Raw genomic sequence first — 16,246 nt, 5'->3', positions numbered from 1 at the left:
TCAATTCCCCTGACTTAGACAAGCTGTTGAGGAGCTGTGCCTCTCCACCCAGGATCCCTACACCAGATCAAACCACCAGTGTGGGAGGAAGAGAAGGATGGAGAGTCAATGTGGCTAGTGACATCCATATGGGCACTGGAAGGGAGTGGAAGGGATTGTCTCTCTTGTAGGATCAATCATCAACCATAAACAAAATGTCAGAGAGCTTTCCTCAAATATCATGCATACCCTCATCCATACCTCACTGCCTCTGGATGTCCTGTTCAGTATGACAAGCAGCAACAGAGGACAGTGTATATGGTATATTTACCTCCTGTAAAACTTACCAAGGCCAGTGTTGGGGGTGGAGGGGGAGCTGGAGGGGGAGGCACGGGCATGGTGGAAGGCTGAGCTCCGTCTGGTCTTGCTAAGAAACCTGCATAGCACAACACAGAAACACACAAGGCCTAGAGATTAATAAATCTTGATAAACAAATTTCTACTCAGCTAAAAAACATCCTCGCAGCTAACAGGTTTATCTGCTACATTTTCTAAGTCTAAATAATCTGTAAAAAGCAATTCATGTTTCATTGGATGGAAACCAGCTGCATCCTTAAATGGGGGCTCCCTACGTGATCCCCTTTGCCATACAAACTCACAGACATACATATTCAGTTTTGCACACATACACAACCCATGCATTGGGATGGCAATGCACAAAAATGCAATAACAAAATTGAACTCTGTTTAATCCAACAATCTTGTTCCTGTGGAATTACTTCAGGATAATCCTGTAGCTATACCATCAACTGCTACTTCAAGAAGGCATCATCTCTTTAAGATCATACTCAGAAAGAGCTGCTGACCTTTTAAAGCCCTTAAATTTCTGGAAGATACACACACACACACATATATTATGGAACAGCAGAGCTCTAGGAAAGACTCATGCTTCTTCCTTTCTCCCTGCTTATTCTGAAGACTCCAAGCTCCATCATCACCTCTGAATGCACCTTCCTCCTCCTCAGGAGCAGCACACAGTCATGCTCTGTGCACTTTCTCAGAGGAGGAAGAGCAAGCAGCCAGCCCGGCCTCTCAGCCACAGGCTGCTGCAGAGGGAAAAGCCTGGCTGCCAAAGCTCAGCCTTCCCCAAGCTTCCCTGCCAGAGACCGGGTTCCCGCTTTTCCCCAGCCCAAGCAGAACTTCCAATCTAGGGCAATCCTACGAGGGTCACACTTGAGATGTAGAACTTCATTGCAACGAAAATATTAAATGAAAAAAAAGAAAGGACAAGCATCAAGGAATTTTTTTCAAGTCACAAGGGCTTTTTGCGGCATTTTGGCACGCTGCTCAGTGGAACCGCGCCTATCGGAGGCTCCAGGGCTTTTCTAATGGTGCTATGGCATTTCAGCATGTGCTTTGCTCTTGCCCATTCACCTGAGCCAGCTTTAGTAACAGTGATTTGCCACCATTTATATAATGTTTGCGCAAGACAGGTAAACACAGTGGGAACAGGAATAAGGGTTATTCTCCAGACAACCCCAGGCTAATGGCTGAGGTCCCCAGGGCAGTTATTTACAAGAAAACACAGCTCTTAAGTTTCTGAAGTCACTTAATTGTTTTTGATAAAACCAAGGAGAACTGTAATAGCACAGTATCTGCCAAATCAACTTCATGCTAGGTACAGTACCCTTTATAGTTTAAATGAGCATTAGGAAAATGTTCTGAATGGAACAAAATGGCATTTGCAGTGAGGGTTTGAGGTCAGTCACCACCTACAAAGTCTGTAATGCCTCTGAGATGATCCATGATATGTGTGTGACAAAAAAATGGTTAGAAGTACAGATTTATCTCGTCAGATGCTCATGCTTCAAAAGAATTAGAATACAGCTGTAAACCTCCCCTCAAAAAAAAATTGCTGAGCTACCTTCCTCAGAAGAAAGCTTTTCTGATATAAGACTTCTATGGATTTTGTCTAAAATCTTTAGGGAGGAAAGGGCTTGGAAAGGAGTCGGACACATCTAGCTCTGGCTGACTATCTTGAAAAAACCATGGAGTTCAAAGTGGCGTGAGGCACTACCACTGTCTCTAGGGTTTGCAGGTTTTCTTCTCCCATACTGCAGAAACTGTTTCTCTTTCCGGTTACTGTGAAAGAGCAAGCAGAGCAGAGGGGAAGCTGGCGGACAGACAGACTGACTGACAAAGAGGAAACTGTGTGAAGCCAAGCCTACGCAGTGCTGTGCAAACACACGCGGTCGCAAAGTCCTGCAAACAGACCGGCGTGCTCTCATCAGTCCTCTGGTGCATTACTGCGCATCTTACGGCGTCTCCAGAGAAGCATCAGCTTCACATTCAGAGGATCTGCTTGAATTCAGTTATAGTCCCGTCTTCCTTATTTCTGGCTCTCGGTTGTTACATAAAACTCTGCACAAAGCCCTATCCCTTCCCGATCTGCTTATCCTAAATGCAATATTTGAAATCTGAAGCCTATTAAAAGCACCAAGACTAATGCTGCTTTGTTCTTCAGCTTCCTGTTTAAAAAAATAGTCAACAGGAAAATTATTTCTTACAGCAGACCACAACCATCCTGTTTCTTAACACAGTCTTTTCACAGCTGCAGTTGTCTCTAGCATAACTGTGCCATTAGACTATTTCAGCAAGCTTTTAACTCCTTCAACTGATTAAAAAGAGAAAGAGAAATTTTGCTCTCTGCACTGCTTTGATAAGAGGCCAAAGCAGTCTGGATAATGCGCCGTGAGTCTCCTCGGCACTCCATGTGCCACGGGAAAGTTTCTGGAGCAGGCAGAATAAAGTTTGGTTTGATATCAGACTTTTAAATTAATTCCTTAAGGCAGCTCAGACCTGAATGCAGCAAGTGAGCCAGCTGGTCTATGAAGCGCTTTCTCTAAAAAGCAGTATTTTTGCAAATGCCATAACTTGTCTACCTCCCTGTCAGTTAAGTGATTGCTTTCTGCATGCTTGTGCTGGTCTGTTCCACTTTTTTTCTTTTTAACTGGGTTGTTTTAGATCAGCTTCTTCAGGAATGGGGGGGGGACAGAGGGGAAGCGAGGTAATGCTCAAAGCCTGAGTTCTCTAATGGGAAGCCACTACCCACAGACACATGCAGCCTCTCCAAAATCTTCCCTGCACACATTATTTGCAAGGAGGTAAGGGGGAGAAAGGCACTGGGTGTCCCCTCTTTCCCTATCCCATCTTCCAGAGGGATGACATCTTGTGATGTACCTGTAGTCACCAGCTGCGCACTAGCTAGTACCTCTTCCGATACTGAAGGGCTTTCTCAACAGGACAGGAGTGGAAATTAGGTATACAGCTTCACACTGGTGAGCTTCGCATTTAGCTACTGCTGAACAAGCCCTGTAGCCCCCAGGGCAGTTAGCAGGGGGGTCTGGAAAATGGCATTTTGGAAGCACAGGACAAGCTTCTGTAATAGGCCAAACTCGGGCAGAACTGGCTTGAAGTTTAATGCAAGCATCCTGCAGAGCTGTTTACTCATGATGTTCTAGAGCACACACTTCCTTTACGAGCCATCAGAAAAGAGATCATATGGCACGGCTCAGAAACTTGCATGCCCACACACAAAAGCATAATGCATACACTTACAGAGCCAGTAAAATACCCCAGTTTGTCAAATTTTAGCTTAAAATGCAAGTTACGACACTGCTTCACTCTTACTTTTGTCACTCTCTGACTCTGCTCCTGCTCCTGAGAAAGAGAATTTCAGAAACTCAAGCTGAAACTTTGCAGCAAGAAGCGGCACCTCTGTCTTTGAAGCTCTAACTCACCCTTGCTGTTCGGTTGTTAGATTTCATACAATCTATTTCTTTGCCTGACTTATTGTAAGCAAAAAAAAGGGCGCGCTCTGGATTTTTAAATTTGATCACTATAAGCGGGTAGGAACAATAATAATGTACTGAAGAGATGCAGCGACCTGGGGGCTCGCCCACACAGCACAGCGCAGTGCTGGGGCTGACCCTTGGGATGAGCAGCACCTCTCGGGCTGCAGAAGAAAAGCAGCTGAGTCAGCACAATGCTGAACTTGAATGCTGCAGCCGCTTTGTTCATGACTAATTCGCAGGATCGCTGTTTTGCACAGAGCATAGAGATGTCCTAAGATGTTAAGTGTAACTCTGCAATTAGAGGAAAGCTTTGGTTACTGTCCTACACTTCAGCAATGGACTCAGTTCATTATTTGCTCTTGGTCAGTGGGAAAGAGCTGGATTTAAAAAATGGACATTATGTTCATTTGCTAACAGCTGATACTATAAAATACCTGAAATAGTAACCGATCCACCCAGTAATAAATTTTACCTACCAAATCTGTTAACAGCCAAGTTGCTTATAACACTCGGTGCTGCAGGGTGTTGAAAAGGAACCAATTCCAAAAGACCAAGGCTGAAAGCATATTGGTACTTCGAAACCCAGGACACACATCTTTGCATATTTTCTAGGCAGTAGTGTAAATTATCACAGCTTTTAAGAAGCTATATGGAAATGCCGTATCTAGATGAGCACTGGTGGTGCAGCAGAAAGGATTACGGTAACTAACCCGCACACGTACACCACAGCGCCGGCCCCTGAGCCCCAATACAGACAAAGGTCTGTATTGTCAGCAAGAGAGAAGGATTTCCACAGCTGGCAGCAGCGGCGGCAGCTGCTCTCCCGCGGCGAGGCAGGCGCCAGCAGCGCCGTGCACACTGCCATTTCATCCAGAGGCCCAGCCCCGGCCGGGGCTGCCATTGCTATGAGCAGGCACCCCACCGCAGTCCTCGTGCTCGCTCTGCACCGCCTCGGCTACAACCCCAGTGCCAGGGCAGCCTCCCTGCAGACCACGGGCAACCTTCTCAAGATGGGCATGCAGACAGCCTGCACACAGCTGCCTTTTAAGAAAGCCACCCCAGCCGTTAGCAAACGAGATGCCCCAGAGCTGCCTGCCTAATCCCAGGTAAATCATACTGTCAGGGCTGCGTAAGGAAGCTCTGATTTTTGCAAGCTACCAGGCACACCCAGCAGTCACTATCAGAAATGGTATTAAAATATTATGATATGCAACACATCATGATAAAAACCAAAACAGAGGAGAGAGAAAGTGTATGTTGCATTCTGCAAAGAGCCCCTTGCTCTGTGAAGTAATCCATAAAGAGCAATAAGCAAAAGTGGCACTAAACTGAATTCCGTGAAACACAAATTCTGGGCATTTCAGATTTAAATTGGTACTGCAGAAATCATTTCAGGAGTGTTACAAATGCTAAAAAGAAATGTGATGTTTAACGTGGGATGGACACTACGAACAACTGGACTGCAAGTGCACTGTTTGCATCTAGTCAGCCATTTTGAGCTGCTTTAAGGTGCCCCCTCTTAAACATACTGAGTCAGAGGCAGACAGACAGCTCACTGTGGTTAATCATTTCCTGCATGATTAATTTCCAAGCAAAAAAAGAGGAAGGAACAAACAAATGTAGAAATAAAATAGAATTGATAGAACTTAAGGGGAAAAAACCCTGAAGTTGCCAATTAAAATGCTGATTGGCCCTCTATGCAAAAGGACCTAACTTCCAAACCAGTATTGATTTGGTTCTTTCAAAATGCATTACTTCCTGCTAATGAAAGAAGGGAAGACTTTAAAAAATCTGAATTTGAGGAAATTGGGCTAGGCTACCACATACTTTAGTAAGGTAGCTCGCAAAACAAAAAGGACAACTACTGTAAACAAATTACAAAGTAGTTGGAAAATCATTTAAAATCAGTTTCATACAGACCACAATATTTTTTCATGAGCCATTTTTTAACAGTACAGAACTATTAAACCGTTTTGATAAAAAACGTGACCGTGATGGCATCAAATTTGTTCGAGTCCTCCTGCTCCCACTTTCCTTGGTGGACCTGAGTCATTAGTAAGTCTGCATGTCCCAGGTTCCACCACCGTATCCTCCAAAGGCCAGAGGGGCTGCCTGCATTAAGAGAGTCAGCGTGGGAGGGCGGCAAGGTGTGAATGAGAGCTTTAGAGGATGCTGAAGACACTCCTCCCATGCAACACCATGCCAGTAAATCCCATCTGAAAAAAATCCGGTATTTTTATTCTTCTGTTTTTATTAAAGCTTCTAAATATGCAGAAACCTATACCTAAATATACAGATAAATGGTTTTAAGCCCCTAAAGAATTCAACAAGGGCACCAAACCAAACCCAGTACAGCATAAAGCTACCTGAATATACTGAAGAGGAATTCCCCCATAGGGGGAAGAAAGAATATTTAGGAGACGCTCTGGCCTCAGTCACTCACACACCGAGGAGTGAAAAGCCTGACAGGCACTGAAGTAACCTGATACAAGTTTTAATTGAGACACAGGGGGGCTGCTGTATAACCACCCTATACTCAGCAGGAGAGCCTGGATTTTCCTCCTCCTAAGTGGGATAAACCTTTCAAAGCCAAGGAGCTCCGGAGTAAGAAAGTGACACCTAAAATGTTACTCTCAGTACTTCCGGGTCCTTTAAGATCAGTGACTGGTCTTTTAAGGATGGTTTCTGGCTGAAATGACACTCCTTTTGCTGCAGGGATTACAAGACTTTGTGGCCTGAGAAAGGACATTACAAGGCTGTGAGAATGCAAATTATACTATCCTGTCCAGAGGAAACTGTGGTAGCGAAAGGAGGCACTAACGTTTCACCCTTAAAACCACTTGCAGAGAACCGGACAGCCAAAAGAGAGACAAACAGAGGAGAAGTTACTTTGGATGCATGAGACCCAGGGAAATTCTGGGGAGCTGCCGCTGCCAGAAAGAGGAAGCCAACTTTATTTGGGACTTTTCGCATTTCAAAGAAACTCCACAGTACCTGAAATGAGTGGTATGAATATGACTTGCCACTCAGACTGAAAAATGCCACCCCCTACGCAAAATGCCAGGGCAGAGAAAGTGGCCGGTGCCAGCGATGCTGGAGAGCTCTTGCCTGCACCCCGAGTCAGAGCTTCCTTTCTCTTTTCCACCGCCCTCGGAGCGGTGACGGACGATAGGCTTCATTCACAGGCACATGCGTAAAGCGGATGAGGCTTGTGTGGCCCCAAAATAGGACTTAGCCCAACCTGAATGACACACAGGAACTGGCAATAACAGGAAGATCTGCCATGGGGAACTGCACCTTTACAAACTCAGCAGTGACCAACTTGGGGGATGCAATCCCCCAAGCCATCCTGCTGCAGTCAGGGGCCAAAAAGGAGAGAGGAGGAAAGCAAGAGCCTGGAGGTCTCTGGCAGGAGTGCACGTGGCAGTTCTTAGGGAAGAAACACATGTCAAGTCAGTATCACAGTAGCATTTTTTCAGCCCTACTTAGCCTGCAGAAAGATGATGTATTTTTTGTTTTGTTTTAGACATACCCTTTTCAGTAAATTGCAGAGTTCTGATCTTTACCTCTTACAATAGCGTCACTGAGCTATGTGAAAGGTGCAGGTGCTGGGGAGCTAGTGAGGAGCAGTAAGATAAATAACCACAATAGCAAAGCACAAGACTAGTTAGAAAAAAAATGAGAGGATACCGTGAGGTGCTTTCACGTCTCTGTTATCCCAGGCACCCCTGCCCTGCCAACCCTACGGGATCTCCATCTTCCTCCACCCCTCATGCTCACCTCCCTCATCCCCGAGCACCCAGCCAAGCACAGTGACCCTGCAGGCAGCACTGGCTGCAGCTCACACTGGGCAATTCCCCGGAGTCTTAAAACCCCCTAAACACTTTCGATCTACTTCTTACCATCACAGGAAAACAGTAACAAAGCAGGTTACTGTGGGGTGTCAGTGGCAAGTGAACTATCAAACCACTGAGCCAGCACATGACCGCAGGACGCCAAGAGCAGTAACAGCCAGATGCACTCATGGCCCATGGCAAGTTGCATCCAGCAAACTTCATCTGTCAAAGGCAACCAGGAGTTACATGGCGAAAATCCAGTGGTGCTGCATCCATGGAAAATTACAGCTAAGAAACTGGCCGCTATGGTGTCGAAATGTTGTTTTAGTCCAAATATTTTAAAAAGTTTCTTTCTTTTCAGTGACATATTTTTCAAGATATGCAGAGGATCACAGGCAATGGCTAGCTTTGGAGGACTGCCCTCAGTCACCAATATAGTCACTATTTGGAAGAAGCAGCAAAGCTTTTGGTCAGTTTAAGTGTTTGGATGTTGACTTGGGAAAACCTGATAATGTAAGAGCAAATACACTATAGCAGAAGGTATCTTTCTGACTCACTCACTGAAAACAGAAATTGCTTCCATCCAATCCATGCTCCTATAATTTCTTTCAGTCAATGCTTTCAGAGAAGATGTACAGAAATACTTCTGTCTGCTCAGACTCTGAGAGCTGGCTCACACACCCCGCCACAGCCACCCTGCCCTGGGGAGCGGGACCTCAGCCCCGCAAATGGCGCCTGGAGCCAAGCCCCTGCATCGGGCACTGCGGGAGGGAGTCTTGCTGGTGCTTCAAAACAAGCACGTGTGTGTCATTCCTCAGCAGGAGGTCGCGGCCAAATGCCGCAGAGAGATCTACAGTTACTGGGCTGTATCCCAGCCCTCAGGACAGGAGGACACAACTTGAGACATTGCAACCTCCTACAGCTCCCTCCCCACTCCTGCCTCCCTGCCAAAAAATGAAAAGCCCTTCCCCCAACCCCTCCACAAAGAAAAGCCCTACAGCAAACAGCTTCACCCTCTCTCCCAGGCAGAAGTGATGGTTAAGGACCAAGCTGTTTGTGCCTGAGTTCTTACTTCAGCTGTCCAGAGCACAGCTGCCTGCAATATTCGATCACCTACCATCCAAGGCAGCCTTTAGTCAACCCGCATGTTTGAAATGACGCACAAGGCCATGTTATCATAGGCACGCTGCCCAACGCAGCCGGTGAGGGATTCACCCAGGCTGGAGGCAACCTCAGCGTGCAGCCCTAAAGAAAGGGACCCCTGTTACGGTGCTCTGGAGAGGCTGTAGGGACAACCTCTCCACATAGGGACAACATATCCGGGGCAACAAGGACCTGATGTCTCTCTCCATCTTATTCCCTCATCTGTTCCTCCTTATGAACTTTCTGTGGTCACAGAATACTGTTCCTAATACATAGCCTGAGAGCTTCTCCCCGAAGGGGCTGCTTTTTCCAGTGTCTCATTACTGCAGAGCTGATCACTCAGTGTCATGTGGCTGTTCAGCAGCATGCGCTTCGCTGCACAGCTTTCTCCCCAAAACTTGAGCTCTGGGAGCTGTTGGTGGGGTGAACAAGCTAATTCAGAAATTAAGGATTTCTGAGTATTGCCTCCATCTTATTCAGTCCTAAATCAGAACAAAAAGCACTGCATTAAGTTGAAGAACAGGACTTCTTCCACCAGCTTATCCTCACAACGCAGTGCCGCTCAGCTCTCTGACGGGCCAGGGTCCTTCGTGGACTGATGGTGGCAGGCAGCGGGCGCAGAGGCAGGTGGAGAGCAGGAAGGGATGCTTCCCACGCCCCACACCTGCTGACCCAGTGGTGGAAAGGCATGGGCTGGCTCTCGGAGCCCCTAGCTTGTTACCGTGGAAAAATAACTTTTGTTCACATTAGCATCCCCTGCCTTTGCCATATTGCTTTTTTTTTTTTAGGATGTTACAGGTCTGACCACTTGTTTGCTTTGCGTAGCATGAAAGCAATTCTGCCATTTTAATCAAATTGACAGAAGTCTAGAGGATTTTTTTTTCCCTTCTCTCCACTGCTTTATGGCATAACAGGACAAAAAGTATCAGAAATTAGCCTGAATGTTTTTTTAGACACTTGAGCTGTTGCAACTTTCAGCCAGCATGGAAAGAAGTCATAGGAACCAAATTTGGTGAGCAAGCCCTGGGATTTTGCTGGTGGACTTCTGCTGACTACAGTTGCCCGCTGGCATGCTGTGGGTCCTCTTCACAGCAGTGGTTATAAGGAGAGGGGCTTCTCTCTGCAAATCCTGAGGCTGGGATGAAAAGAGCCTGTTTGGAGCCACAGGTTACATCACGGGAGCTCTGGGACACCCCACAACACATCCCCTCCATGCCCAGGGCAATAAATTAATAACGTGACATGCGTAATGCTGTCGCTGAAGCTGTCTTCATTCACCTTTCTCTTGTGACCAACAGGATGACATGAAGCTGCAGTCAAAAGCATTTTACTGTAATGAAGGCATACAGAAAAGGATCAAGGATCTCACATACTGTCAGATTATTTTACTTCTCAGAAGGCATAGGTTTAGGATTCAGTTGGTATCAGCATTCAAATAGGCTTTTTTAACATGAAGCGTTTTCTTCAACACAATCAACTAAGTCTTCCTAAACCCACAGTGAACTGTGACTGGTCTACTAAAGCCAGCATCTATAAAATAATATTAAAATAGTGACTACCTCTAAAGGGGAAATTTGAGGCATATAAGGGCCAGACATGTGGAATGAATTTAAACCACCATTTTCCAATCCCTCTCTCTTGTAAATATTGCAGTATTCCTATAAGAATGTTGAAAAACTACAGTGCACAGAGATTAGTTCAGATTTCACATCAAAAGCCCAAACAAAAAGTTAAGTGGCCTGGGCAGTCAGCAGGGAAAGAGCAACTACACAAGCAAGAGTGCATTAGAGTTTTTACAGCCAGGTGTCAACATGAATTAGAGAGTAACTTGAATACCTGTCATTAGAGGAGCAATCAAAGACTGATCTGCCTGGAGTGTGGGAAAAACAAAACAAAACCCAGCCCCAGATCTGCATAATGTAAAACAGCCTGCTCCGTTCAGAAAAACGAGTACCACCTCAGAGCCAGGTTACTGTCAATAAAAGCCTCGGTTCAGTGCAGCAAGCCCCATAAATCAGTTTTGTGAGAAACAGGCACCTAGGTCTGGTAGAGATTTTAATTAAAAAGACAAAAATCTTATTTTCCATTCTGAAAATTAATTTTGGATGATTTGAGGCTGCAAAGTGCCGAGACTCCAAACCTCCACTAAAATGGGTGGAGATGGAGAGTCTGATTTTACTCTCATTAGAGTTCATGGACAGGCTCCGGCCAGTTTTCAGAGGCGGCTGGATGAGACCCATTGTACCTTATGGCTTTGCTGGAAGTGTTTGAATTGTTTGGGATGATCAGACTTAAAGGTTAAGAAGAGTGCATGCCCTGAAGTCCCTTAATGTTCTCTGCTGTGCAGGCATTTGCACTGTAGCTCAGGGTTAGTCATTAAACCAGATCACGTGTGAGGCACTGAATCATATTTGCACATAAGTAATGAATTTGAGGAGTGTCACAGTCAGCAGTCAAGGTTGGCACTGGCTCCCGCAGCACCATGGCTGGTGGAGCAAGGACCACAGCCACAGTCTGCAGAGATGCTATCGCTTGTGTTCAGCACTGCTGGTATCTTGCTTCATGAACTCGGGGAGAGCAACTGGCAAGATACACTGTCATCTGTCTCCAAGGACCACGGCCTATTGAAGAACTCCCTGTAACTTTCCCTCTGTGCCCTGCTCACAGACCACAAACTGAACAGAAACTCAGGTCAGACCTTACAAACTGACTAGATACTAAATAAGGACTCATTCTGCATATGACTTGTATCCCCTACGTTCGCAAACCTTCTCTGACCTCCAATGCAAAAAGCTATAAAATAGCATTTGATCTGCCATTTAAATGCTTATTGCAGTAACATGGCCAGGGAAAGTTAAGTTCTTTGTAGACTCTGCTGGGCTGTTACAAAACACTTACTTTTTTTATAATTCACATTCCCAAAGGAATTAATGCAAGTTTTCAAATAAAGCAATGGAAAATTTTCAGCTTACTGAGGTATAAATGAATATACACAAAATATACCATTACTTTGCATACTTCAGAGTTTTTAGTATTTACTATGATTGGTATTTTATCATGGATCCTCCTCTGAGAATAGCTACAAAATGAAACTCTCTTACATAATTTATATAACAACTAGCTTACAGTAATTAAAAATGAGTATCACTTTCAAAGCCCGAAAACCCTGACGTATGTGAAGCTGGGCAACATACGCTGGGTATCTGCACATGCAGGGAGTTGGACGACAAAGTGTCCGTTTGCACAAGCAATCAAAGCAACTCACAGCATCCGCTCCTGCTTGCTTGGAAGAGGGCCTCTGCCCTCTGAGGTTTGGCCTGCTGTGTAGTTCATACTGTGTCTCAGAAAGCTTTCAGATGGGCTGCTATGGTTTCAGTAATTATTTTTAAAGGTTCTCAGCAATATAAAACTAAATCTGTGGAAGAGATTTTAAAATCAGGATGGAAATAATAAAGGGAAGGGAAAAGAGGAGGCAAAAAGTAATCTGAAACAAACAGAGGGTCTGCTTCAGCAAACAACCCCTCCCCTCCCCAAACTCCAGGACTTCAATTGCCCCTTCTTCATGTTGGAGCCAACCTTAGCTCATCCCAAACTACTCAGATACTGTGGCCAAAAGGTGATCATCTTTTCAAAAGGGTCTACAAAACTTTAGAAACTGTGTCCAAAGCAATATAACCCCCTCCCCCCCCCAAACCCAGGGTGAATTAAGGATAAGAGATTAATTTTAATCTTAAATATTGTACCGTACATACTTTGGTTTGAAATGGATTCATTTAAAAACAACAAAGAAAAGCAGCAGTGTTACTGAAAACACATTATTTCACATATGAATTTACACGATCACCAAATATCCTGGCAGTAGTGGCAAATGATGTCTTGTTCTAATCCACATTAAAACCAGCATCACCAGATTACTTGCCTGGTTGGAATCCAGCAAGAAACTACGTCTGCAACTTACTTCAGAGAGATAGAGGAAGCAATACAATAGTGCTATTAAAAATTGTCCAATAAGACAACTCAAAAACTATCTTTAGATGCCTTGTACAAAACTAACAGACCAGATAACCATTAAGTAGACTGAAGGTTGCCATTATCTCTATATTGTTTTGTTCTTCGTATCATATATAAAATCTGCTATATCAGACCATCTTTTTCTCTATTTTAAAAAACATACCCATATTAACTGTGTTGATCCACTGCCTTTATTATTACAGCAAGAAAAGCTTAATTTTAAAAGTCTAATTTTTTAATAAAAGTAAAAAAAATGTATCAGCTGTCCTTAGCTGATAGGAACTGCTCTAGTTTCACTCCAGACCTACGAAGTCTTCTACCAGAGGAAGATATGGTCCAAAAGTAGTAATGTGAATCTGTATGATAAATGATGAGGGCTGCCAGTTGAAGCTCTAGGGCAAAAGCAGACTACCAGCAGGGAAGACGAAGAATTGTCTTGTCCTCCTGAGATACTGAACCACTGAATCCATCACATGCCTTATTCTGAGCTGACCAGCACTTCCCCGCCTCCAAGACCAGTTGTTACTGGACAAAACGAACCGTTACCTAATGGAAATACATCTAGAAACCCTGCAGAGGATCTCCTGCTCTAGACTCGCTTCTTGGGAAGAGCAGCTCTAGAGCAAATTAGTGGTTTGGTGACTGCCCTGCAGAAGGTCACCTCCAAGCCAGGGGCCAACCAGAGGGATAGGTGGAGGAGTGAAGGCAGGAGAGTGCTTGGAGACACCCCCACTCTTTGGCCAGCCTGGAGATAAGCTTTAGGTCAGCCCTGTGAGTTGAAACCACGTGAGGGAGGTAGAACTGGTGGACTGGTGTTTAGAGAGATCCCCAGGCAAGGAGCCTGATGCCCTAGTGGCTGCTCTCTCAGGGCTGGAGTGGAGGAAGGACAGACCTGAAATTCTGCTTCCTCTGGCTTTAGTTCGGCTCTTTACAAAGCAGTAAAAATCTAATCCACAGTGCATTGAATACCTCTCCATGCATAATAGGAGAGACCTTAGCCTTCAGCATCTGAGTTTGCATGTGTGCAAGTCACTCGCGGTGCTCATGCACTGTTCCCTATCACCGACAATTTCCATTTGGTCCAATCTGGAAAACATCCTGAGTAATACAAGGATGAATTTTTCTGTTAAGTATTTCCAACGCTGCCTTTTGGCAAGAAAAAATGCCAAGAGTCCCTTGGAAAAGAAAGGTACAGCTAAGAGATGTTTCAATTATTTCATGGAAAAGCTGCCAAAATGCAAAGAGTAAAATGTAGGCAATGCTAATATTCTTCATATTTATACCATTATAAGCTAAGCAGAGATGAGAGCATTGACCAACCACAATTATATTTTATTTCATTTACTAGAGTACAACTACAACAAAAATTCAACTCAAAATAGCCTTGTAAAGCCAATTTTACATACATCTTGGAATTTTGTCTACTGTTGCAGCAGGATTTGATATTATGAAATATAGATATGAAATATAGGGGACATGACATTGAAACAGAGGGTTCAGATTTTACATCTGGCACTTCAACTGAAGACTCTGCCTTGATATTGGGATTATGAAATTTGCACATATGCATCTGAGTACACAGTACACATCTGCAGCAGAGGATGCCCATTTAAACACCCACAGTAAGGGCACACAGTTAAGCTGTCCATACTTAATCTAATGTCTTCATTGTCCAGTTGAAAGCCCTATAATTAAAGATATTTTCTGAAGATTTCATTTATGAAATATCCTTCTCAATTTATCTTGGCAATTATCTAATATATGGCAAGGTACAAGTTCTGTTTTGCATCAGTCTGTGGTTCTTTTAGACTCGAAGCAATTCTAATGTTATATTAAAGACTAACGCAGTCTAGGAATTTAGATTCCCTGTTGTATCTGGAGAGGCACTAAAATTTGTGTATGTTGGTATACTACAGGATTTAATAATGTGGGTTTGGGATTTAAAAAAAAAAAAAAAAGAGAAAGAAGTGGGAAACTAATTTTATGTCCCATCAAAGTTTGAGACATAAAGATATTTATATTTCAACCAAGATTAAAAAAAATCAATTTAACAAAATTGAAAAATTCTACTTTTTTATTCTTAGGAGTGCAAATTTCAGCAGATCCTACATTTGCTTTAGGTATTTTAAATTTCTTTTAAAAGATATTTTTAGAACTTTCTAATTTCTGAAATTTAAATTTTGTACCAAATTCACCTTCAATCTCAGGGCAAAAAAAAAAGTTTTGAGAAACTGATGGTTTTAATTAGAAAAGCTTTTCAATAAAAACGTCCTGAAAAACTGTAAGTGCGATCATTAACTTTGATATCCAAACTGAAATTTTCTAACTTAGGCATTGAAATCCTATTGATAGAGGCTTATGTCTTCCTAGCTTCGCTACTGAACTGACATGGTGCTGCGGACCCAGCACAGGGCTCTCTTACTGACTCCTGCCTGCCTTGATCATCACCTGGTACCAGGAGGGACACGGGGCGAGTCAGTGCCACTAGACCTAACACTGGGAGGACACAGATGTGGAGACAAGCAAGGGGGCCCAAAGTCCTGTAAAGGGGATTAGTTTAAAGCACGGCACAAATCAAACCAAAAGCAACCCAGGACAACAAAGTGAAAACGCCCTTCTGCTTTCTTCCATGTCTCCAATTACAGAAGTCTTTGCTCCAGTTTATTTCTCTTTGGAAACAACTTTTTACAGCTGCACATGGCAAGTACTTAGCTAGCGAGTGAAGAAGGGAAGCTGGAAAGAATGATTATTGATGGATTCTGCCAAAAAAATAGGCAGGGCAAAGTCTTTTGTGGCTTAGCACAAGAACTAGTTGATCTTCCCTTACGCAAAGGGGAGGCACGTCCTATGTTGCCTTCCTGAGAAGCAGTACAGCCCAGCCGCATTGCCTTCTGCAGCAACCTGGGCTGGACCCTGTGGAAACTTGCAGCCCCCCCGCTTTCTACTTGTGAAGGTGGTTGAGTCCACGCACATTAAAAGAGAGCGTTTGCCCAAGTCATTGTGAATTAAAAGAAAGAGATTCCATTCAGCTATCTGCGTTTTATTTTAAATATTTATACCTCCAACCATTTTCCATGACCTTCAACAACCAAGTGTTTCCATGCAGCAAGTGTAGTCAAAGGCAATGTGCCATGTCGGTGCCTGCCCTGGCGGGCACAGGTTTACCAGGGGACTGTAGTGACATGACACATGAGGTCACATCTAGCTGACTGCACAGGTCAGTCAGGCCCGGGCAGACGTGCTAGACAGGTGAACGCACTAGAAGGACAAATCCACATCTTGCCTGAACTCGGTGGAAGCTGCAAGTCATTGCTGAGGAGAGACAAGGTACCCCGGCCAGCTGCTCCGGGGCTGGCAGCGGCTCCTGGTTCCTGCCATGTTTTTGGAAGTGGTGCCCAGCCAGCATCGCACCGCTGTTTTAGC

The 16,246-nt window shown here is 44.4% G+C and overlaps 1 protein-coding gene across 2 annotated transcripts in view; it reads right to left on the bottom strand.

Moving 5' to 3' along the window:
* Positions 1-16,246, bottom strand: part of WIPF1 (WAS/WASL interacting protein family member 1) — a 58,894-nt gene that overhangs the window by 16,920 nt on the left and 25,728 nt on the right. For both annotated transcript variants that reach the window (XM_075512467.1, XM_075512468.1), the window contains one exon: positions 327-415. In XM_075512467.1, the coding sequence (XP_075368582.1) occupies positions 327-377 (51 nt within the window). In that variant the 5' untranslated portion in view covers positions 378-415. The remainder of the gene's footprint in view (positions 1-326; positions 416-16,246) is intronic.

This window comes from Mycteria americana, chromosome 9 (assembly GCF_035582795.1).
Source record: "Mycteria americana isolate JAX WOST 10 ecotype Jacksonville Zoo and Gardens chromosome 9, USCA_MyAme_1.0, whole genome shotgun sequence".
Classification (NCBI taxonomy): Eukaryota; Metazoa; Chordata; class Aves; order Ciconiiformes; family Ciconiidae; genus Mycteria; species Mycteria americana.
Note: the sequence above shows the minus strand (reverse complement) of the source record. Positions and strands in the feature narration are given on the sequence as shown.